At 36.9% G+C, this 8,739-nt stretch overlaps 1 protein-coding gene across 3 annotated transcripts in view; it reads left to right on the top strand.

Moving 5' to 3' along the window:
• The window catches only part of LOC106875411 (uncharacterized), a 29,857-nt gene that overhangs the window by 7,900 nt on the left and 13,218 nt on the right, over positions 1-8,739 (top strand). For all 3 annotated transcript variants that reach the window (XM_014923529.2, XM_014923530.2, XM_014923528.2), the window contains exons 4-10: positions 626-775; positions 2,207-2,278; positions 3,913-3,969; positions 5,579-5,705; positions 6,173-6,320; positions 7,064-7,157; positions 8,513-8,604. In XM_014923529.2, coding sequence (XP_014779015.2) covers positions 626-775; positions 2,207-2,278; positions 3,913-3,969; positions 5,579-5,705; positions 6,173-6,320; positions 7,064-7,157; positions 8,513-8,604 — 740 coding nt within the window. The remainder of the gene's footprint in view (positions 1-625; positions 776-2,206; positions 2,279-3,912; positions 3,970-5,578; positions 5,706-6,172; positions 6,321-7,063; positions 7,158-8,512; positions 8,605-8,739) is intronic.

Here is an 8,739-nt window from a genome sequence, read left to right as displayed (position 1 = left end):
ATCACCTAACTGTCTGGATGTTTTGTTGTCCCTTTCTTGTATCACCTAACTGTCTGGATGTTTTGTTGTCCCTTTCTTGTATCACCTAACTGTCTGGATGTTTTGTTGTCCCTTTCTTGTATCACCTAACTGTCTGGATGTTTTGCGTTCTTGTCCCATTTTGTATTATTTATATCTATTTATCTATATATATCCACCTCCTTGGACATGTTACCTTAAAGATACAAATATATCACAGGGGGAGTGGGGATAGTCAGACCTCACATGATATACAGCAAACTCACTAGTGCTGATGTCGCAATAAAATGGATTTCTTTTGTAGAGTTGTACAACCTACTGGTGGTTTCATTTACAGTTAGTGAATTAAGCTGTGAGAGTTAAATGTCTAAGGCAGTGGTACTTAACCTTTTTAATATATGGGCAGATCCAAAACCTGAATTTTTTGGGAAGAGTTGGGATGCAGTTACAAAAAATATAAAACACAAGTCAATTAAAGAAAAAATTATATTTATATAGATGGTAGACCGTCAGGGGCCGCATGTGTCCCTGAAAAACACATTAATGTTGTAGCCTGTTTGTTCTATGTTGATGTTATGGACTTTATTTGATGTTGTTTCTGTTGCAGCCTCATCAGCCTCTTGAGGTGAGAATGATGAGTTTCCACACATTCTGTATGCTGCTGCGACATATATCTGACAAGAAAAACCTGTCCAAGTATTTTGATACCCCTTTCTTGAACTCCTTCATCCACATGTGTTTGTCAAATATTACCTGTGTAAGTATTCTTCTACAAGCTCCCTTTTATCATCTGAAAACGTAGTTAGCAATCAGAACACCTATGAAATAAAGGACACGAGTTATTCAGACAACTAAGATGTAGGCGTAGCTGTGTGATAAGAAGTTTGCTTCCCAACCACATTTGGGCAAGTGTCTTCTACTATAGCCCTTGGCCAACCAGATCATTGTGAATGGATTTGGTTGAGAGAAACCAAAAGAAGACCATCATATATATATATATATATATATATATATATATATATATATATATATATATATATATATATTTGGCACCGTGTTGTACTCAAGAAGACCTGTCCTCCACAGCAGAAGTGTTAAGGCCACATCCCCTGGTGAAGAGGATCGGCCTGCAAGAGTTCTGTGCTGGTGCCTCCTAAAAAGCTTCGGCTGGTGCTACATAAAAGTGCTCATGCCAGCTTTACGTTAAAAGCACCCAGCACACACTGTAAAGTGGTTGGTGTTAGGAAGGGCATCCAGCCAAATCACACTGGAACTTGATGTAACACTCTTCCTTACCAGCTCTGGTCAAATCGCTCGACCTCTCATTGCATTTTGGACAAGAACCTTTTACTGTACCCTCAAGTCCACTCAACATGTGAGTAAAATTGTGTAAACAGTGTAGCTCATCAGTTGGGCTGTATCTGTAACTCAAAAGACCATCCTTTCCAGCATGGAAAACAGATATTAAATGATGATGATGGTATGTGTATTACTGTCTCCTATCACATGATAGTTGTAAGCAAGTATCACCTTCATACAAGCAATAGCCTTCATTTCTTATCTTCTTGAAAACATGTTAGGTCATGGTGAAATATTACCTTACATGGAAACAGGTGAGAGAGAGAGAGTTGACAAAAGGAAGGGCATCTAGCTGTAGAAAATCTGTCTCAATAAATTCCATTTGACCCATACAAACATGGAAAAAGTGGATGTTAAAATGATGATGTTACCTGAGTGATGCAATTAATGATAGTGTCTATAAGGTATGTGTAAGGGGTGTAATGTTCAGGCGACTTTTGGCCAACCCTGTAGTAATGAGGCAGTCCTGAACATAACATGGTTGTAAGACATTGATACTGAATGCAGAAGATCAGTAACATTATATAGTGTTAAGACATTGGTGCTAAATGTTGAAGATCTGTGTGATACTAAATGGTTGCTGAATGTGGAAGAAATCTGCAGACAGTGCACAGAAATCGAGTATGGTTCAGTAGATGTGTAAATGTTAACTACCATGAGGCGAGTTTAAGGATTAGCTGAACAAATGCAAGGGAACCAACTTCGCTTGTCTAGATAAGTTATGTGAATGTACAATGTATGTACTTGAAAATATTCGATTGTGGGTGACATCAACTTTTTTTTGTTTTTTTTTTATTTAAAAAAATTTCTATTTCTTTTACATTTTCAGTGTCCAAATCAATCAATACAAAGTTTGACCTACTGTGTGGAAAAGTTCCCTCAATCTGCTGATCTTTTTAAGGTGGGTACAATGTTGCTATTTTGTGGTGGGTATATTGCTGCTTTTTATGGTGGCTATATTAAGGTGGGTACAGTATCACTATTTTATGATGGTACAGTGTTGATACTGTAAGGTAGGTAGAGTAATTGCTATTTTAAGATTGGTACAGCACTGCTGTCTTTTTATGGATAAAATGCTTATGGGTGCAGGCATGACCAAGTTTTTAAAAATTCACTTCACAATCAACCTCACCTGACATTTTGGGTAAGCATCTTTTACTGTAACCTCAATTCCACCCAACATGTGAGTCAAATTGTGTAAACAGTGCAGCCCATCAGTTGGGCTGTATTTGTAATTCAAAGGACCATCTTTGTTAATGTTACACTGAGTCTGTTTGACGATTAAGGATATGGAATACTCATATGATGTAACACAATGAATAGTAGCCATATCTGACCTAAATGTTCTACTTTATTTTGTGACCAAACCAGCCAAATCCAGTCTCTCATACCTAACCTATAATGTCATTCTTAAAATATATAATCAGACTATCGAAATGTTAAAGCTACAAGATCATATGGGATTAATTCTAAACAAGGTGAATAAACAAGCATTACATTTCACAGTAATCTGAATGCTAAAGGGTTAAGGATACATGTTTCTGTGGAATACTCAGTCACGTATGCTGAAACACAATGAATAGGTTCAGTTGATTGAACAACAGGTATATTCTGTGAAACCTAGAAAGGATCCATTCGTTAGTGCTGTTTTAAGATTGGTATAGTATTGTTATTTTTAGGTGAGAAATGATGACAGTTTCTTTGAGTCTGAAAATCACAAGGAAGAGTCTTGGAGAAGTACTAACCAGATGCGGTACTTAGATTGTCTTTAATGGACAAAAAGGACCATCAGTGCCACAGCTCTTTTCAAAGAGACAGCATAGTAATAGCTAAAAGAAAATGGAATACAGCATGGATCTTCTTGAACATCTTGTTAAATCCAAGGAAATTCATACATTTTGTGACATCAATCTCTTTTTTTTTTTTTTTTTTTTTTTTTTTTCTTTTTTCTAAATGTTTCAGAGATACTTTCAATAGTTATTAGATATAATGGCTCTAAAAATAATTAACTTCTAAATCTAAAATAGAGTATATACTTGTTGAATATAATTTTAATTGTTAAGCATTTAACTGGAGCTCCTCAAGCAGTTTTAGTTTTCTATGATATACCCTCGCTAACACTAATGACAGTGGATTAGCAGAATTGGTTGGAAAGCTGACAAAAATGTCTTGTATTGGTTTATGTCCCTTCTTTGAATTCAGTTCCTGCCTAATGCAACTTTGCTTTTGCTGACATCAATAGAATAAACACTGAGAATTGACCCTTTAGCATTCAAACCAGCCATATCAGGCCTGATATTCTATATTCTTTATGTTCAAACAGGGCAGATCTGGTCTCTCATGCCTACCCTACAACATCATTCCAAAACTAAACAATCACATCAAAGTCTGAAAGCTACAAGAGAATGCATGATTAATTGAAAATGACATGAATTAATAAGCCTTACATTTCACTGAATAATCTGAATGCTAATGAGTTAATGTAATCAACCACACTCATATTTGTCTTGTATTATTTTTTCTTTCTTTCTTTAGCATCAAGTAGGTGAAGACTGGATCAATAAACTTTTTCTCCAGAACATTCCTGCTAAGGTATGTGTAAACCATACTTCAACAATGTCTCCTCCTACCCTTGTCATTTAAACTGTTTATTTTCAATGTAAATATTTATATTATTTGTACAGCTGCAGGCAGCACACACATGTGTGTACACTCACTCAGACATCTACTAGCTATTTATTTCTGTTAAATAACTTTTACTTAATACACTGCAGTTAATCACTGTGTGTGTGTGTGTGCAGGCTGTCCATAAATTACTGTTACAATTTGGAAAATTCCATTTAAAATGAAAATTAAGGATAACTCAACAGAATTTATTAGCAAACAGTTTTATTAGACACAACAGAACACTTCCATATAGGTTTCATTGGTTGCATGCAACACATCTTGATGATACAATACAGTAAATTGTGGGAGTTGTAAAAATGATTTTTATATGTATGTGTATGTATATATATATATGCATACGTATATATATATATATATATATATATATATCTGTAAAAATATGTGACACTTATTCAGTAGCCATGATAAAACTCCAAGTTTCGGATGCCGGGGTGGGAACCCACGCCAACATCTCTTCAGTTATCCGGCCATTAAAAATTCCTGTGAAATAAGTACCAGGCTTAAAAGAAACAAAAAACGTCCTGGGGGTCAATTTGTTTGACTAAAGATTCTTCATGGCGGTGCTCCAGCATGGTTGCAGTCTAAGGACTGAAACAAGTGAAAGGTAGAAGGTGTGTATACATGGTCTCTATCAGTTAAGGTTGGCCATTTATGTATAGACATAGGCAGAATATTTGAAGGGAGATTTGGAGGTTGCCCCTGCATGCAAGTCTCCCCTTCATCTGATACTGATAAGTATCCAAGGGAACGGCCATCAACTTGGGTCAATAAAGTTTAGCATGAGTGTCGCAAGGCATCTTTCCGAATCCTCTAACGATTCCACCAATCTGCCATCCTGAATTAGTACTTATTTTTATCAACTCTGAAAGGATGAAAGGCAAAGTTGACCTCGATGGGATTTGAACTCATAGCACAGAGAGTTGTAACAAATTCTACCAAGACATTCTATCCAACTGACATCTCAGCTAGTTGATCACCTTTCTGTTTTAAAATTCAAATTTTTTACAAAACATCATCTGTAATCTTTAGTAACTATTTTTCTTTTTAGTTTATGGACATCGGCATTGCTTTACTGTGTACTTCTTTATTCCTCAGCGCTTGTTTGATCCAAATCCTCTCTACCCCCCCAATACTATCCCACTCCAACACTAACACCCTTCAGCACTATCCTCTCCCACCACTGTCCTCTTCCAACACTGTCCTCTCCTACACTGTCACCCACCAACACTATCCTTCTCCAGCACTCTCTCCCTCCTACACTCTCTCCCTCCTACACTGTCACTCTTCAGCACTCTCTCCCCCTCTAACGTTATCACCCTCCATCACTCTCTCCCTCCAACATTGTCACCCTTCAGCACTGTCCTCCTCCTCCACTCTCATCCTCCAGTACTATCTTTCTCCAACACTACCTCTGTAACAATGTCTCCCTTCCACTCTATCCCCCTCCTCCACTGTCTTCCTCCAACGCCATCTCCCTGTCTTTAACTAGTTTTTTTGAATGCTCTATATTTAGCATATTGCTCAGCTAGTATCTATAGTGGAGCACCGTTCCAGTGTCAAGTCTGAATTTACCAATATAGAGTGGCATGTCACCAACATCCATCACCTGCTTAACCTCATTGTTGAAGAAGGAGACTCAGGTTTGTACATATTGATATTTCATAATCCCTGTATATATTTTTACTAAATCAGGACTGATAGAGTTATACTATTACACTAACCAATCAACTACTTTTACCACATTAGTTTGTTGTTTTATAAATCATTGGTAATAAGACTCTAGAGTACTTTGACTTTCTTTTTATTAATCATTTGGAAAATGGCTGAAAGTTAATAAAATTTTCACTTTTATATTTCATAACAATTATCTGGCATATCCCCATTGATTTTTATTTCAAAATAAAGCAAAAACATTCCTCTTCATGATTGTATCATTTTCAACACAAATCAAGTTATAGAGCTCCAGCACATTGAGTTAGAACAAGCGCTACTGTTCAGCAGTCAGAAACAAAAATGGGACAAACATTGTGAAGGGGTGGAAAATGTGAGTTAATATTCATTATATGAAATCTTCTAAATAAATACTATTTTTTCTTTTTTTCTATAGATTTCCAACCCTTGGTTTTGGACAATGCAATGACAACCATGTTGACAAATTTTTCAAAAACTATATCTGAGTTTGAGGAGCCCAAAAGAACAACAGCTCTTATTTATAAAATTAGATTCGGGATGGCTTGTATTGACAATCTAATCAAGTAAGTAAGACTTCATGAAAAGTATTAAATTGTAGAATGTTTGATTCTCATTTAATATTTGTCAGCTTTTAATATTGTCAATATGTGGACTGTTGGATGTCAATATGAATGGGAGGCAGATTTTTGATGTTTAGATACTAGCCTACTGAATGTCCTCCCTACTGCTAACTACTCTAGCTACAATAAACATTAGCAATGGAGCCTCTCTTGGACACTGAACTGTCTAGAATTACCAGCAAAACCTCCCAAAATTCACATCCTGCTTTTTTTTTTTTAAATAGCAAGGAAGGACACATCTATTAGTTTGTCACAGGCTTATGTGGCTGAAAAATGATCCAGATTTTCAAGACTCTCTCTCTCTCTCTCTCTCTCTCTCTCTCTCTCCCCCTCCCTCCTGAATTAAATGCTAGTCTGTCACAGGATTAACTATCAAGTGCCACTAGTGTACATTTCCAGTTGAGTGTACTGGAGTAATGTAAAATGAAATGCTTTACTCAAGGATGCAACATTCTATCCAAATTGAAAATAAATTGTTTTTGGCTAAAATCGGATGGTTACGACGCTTAGATGCCTCAAGTAATATATGTACTGAATCAGGACTGGCCTGGGGTCTTAACAAGAGACAAGTCTCCATGCCAGTGCAGATAACCAGTGTTTGAAACCTGTTTAATGTCTCCCTCCCTCCCGCACACACCTTGTTCACAGTATGAGTGACTTTGTTTCTATTTTGTGGCTTTTTCTAGTAAACCAGCTGTGAAGTCTTCTGATACTTTCCGTTTTAATATTCTTGGAATACTTCAACTTTTTCACCGATTCATTGACATTGGCTCAAAAAAGGTACAGTCATGTTTTTTTGTACTTAATTTCCTCTCTTTTCTGTAACATTTTTCCTTGTTCTCAGTATATGAATGTACATATTTGTGTAGTAAGAAGTTTGCTTCCCAACCACATGGTTCTGGGCTCAGTCCCACTACGTGGCACCCTAGGCAAGTGTTTTCTATTGTAACCTCAGGCCGACCAAGACCTTGTGAGTGGATTTGGTGGACAGAAACTGAAAAAAGCTTGTCCTGTGTATATGAACAAAATCTAACACACACACACACACATAAGGTGTGTGTGTGTGTTGTTAGATTGTGGATCGACTGCATTTTAGGCATAAGAGAATATATTCTCAATGCGCCTGGTGTTAAAATCACCTGAAGGTAAGTCGTAGGCAAGCAAGACAACTCACATTAGGCTCCTTTCTCAGAGTGACAGACATCAATGTTTCATCATTGTTGCAACTTTTCAATGCTGCGTACCGAACAAGGCCATAAAAAGCCGCAACAGTGACAAAACATTGATGTCTGTTTCTCTGAGAAGGGATCTGATGTGAGTTCTCTCACTTGCCTATGGCTTACTTTCAAGTGTTTATAACACCAGGCATACTGAGAATGTATACTTATGCCTAAAATGCAGCCAACTCACACACTAACAACACACACACCTTATGGATGTGTTCAATTTTGCTTATATACATATATGATAGGTTTCTGTCAGTTCTATTACCCAAATCCACTCACAAGGCTTTGGCTAGTTTGCGACTATAGTAGAAGACACTTGTTTAAGGTGCCAGGCTGTGGGACTAAACCCAACACCACTTGGTCGGGAAGGAAGTTTCTTAACCATACAGCCATGTGGTTTTGAGCAAATGTCTCCAGCTAAAGCCCTCAGCCGGTCAAAGACGTGTGTGTGTGTGTGTACAAGTGTGTTTGAATGTTGATATCCTATCACTTCACTTGACAGTGCTTGAATGAAATGATGTTATGATTTCTTGTTAACATAGTATTAGCCACTGTGCACTTTTGAAAACTTGTGGAATAAAAGGTCCCTTCCTTTGGAAACAGGTCATCTAGACATAAAATCTTCCTCAAATAAGTCCCTATCCCACCCATGGTAGCAGGGAAAAACATGTTTGTATAAATGTCTGTGTGTGTTATATCTTTGTAAGCTATGAGGCTGTGTATATATGTGTGTAAGCTATGAAACTATATATCCATGGAAGCTGCCTATTTTAAACTAATTACTTCATTTATGGCATTTCTATTACTTGAGGGTTTTTTTGTGGGGGCATATTTTTTTATAATTGTCTTTGTACTCATTTTACTTGTTTAGTGTGTTTCACCAAATTCTTTTCACATTAACATTCACAGTCAATGCAGTCCCTCCGTAAAGAATTATACACCTCCTACCAACCTGTCCTAATACAGCAAGCCACCAGTTTACTGGCTTGTCTCATTAAACAGTAAGTTACTTGTCTTACAAACTAACATTGAGCATATCTTCTGTTTTGCATGATATTGTTGTGGTGAAAGTTTTGACATCATAAATTCTTTTTCCCTCCCTTCCTCCCTCTCTCTCTCTCTCTCTCTCTCTCTCT

This window comes from Octopus bimaculoides, chromosome 19, assembly GCF_001194135.2.
Source record: "Octopus bimaculoides isolate UCB-OBI-ISO-001 chromosome 19, ASM119413v2, whole genome shotgun sequence".
Taxonomy (NCBI): Eukaryota; Metazoa; Mollusca; class Cephalopoda; order Octopoda; family Octopodidae; genus Octopus; species Octopus bimaculoides.
This window is presented reverse-complemented; position numbering and strand designations above follow the sequence as displayed.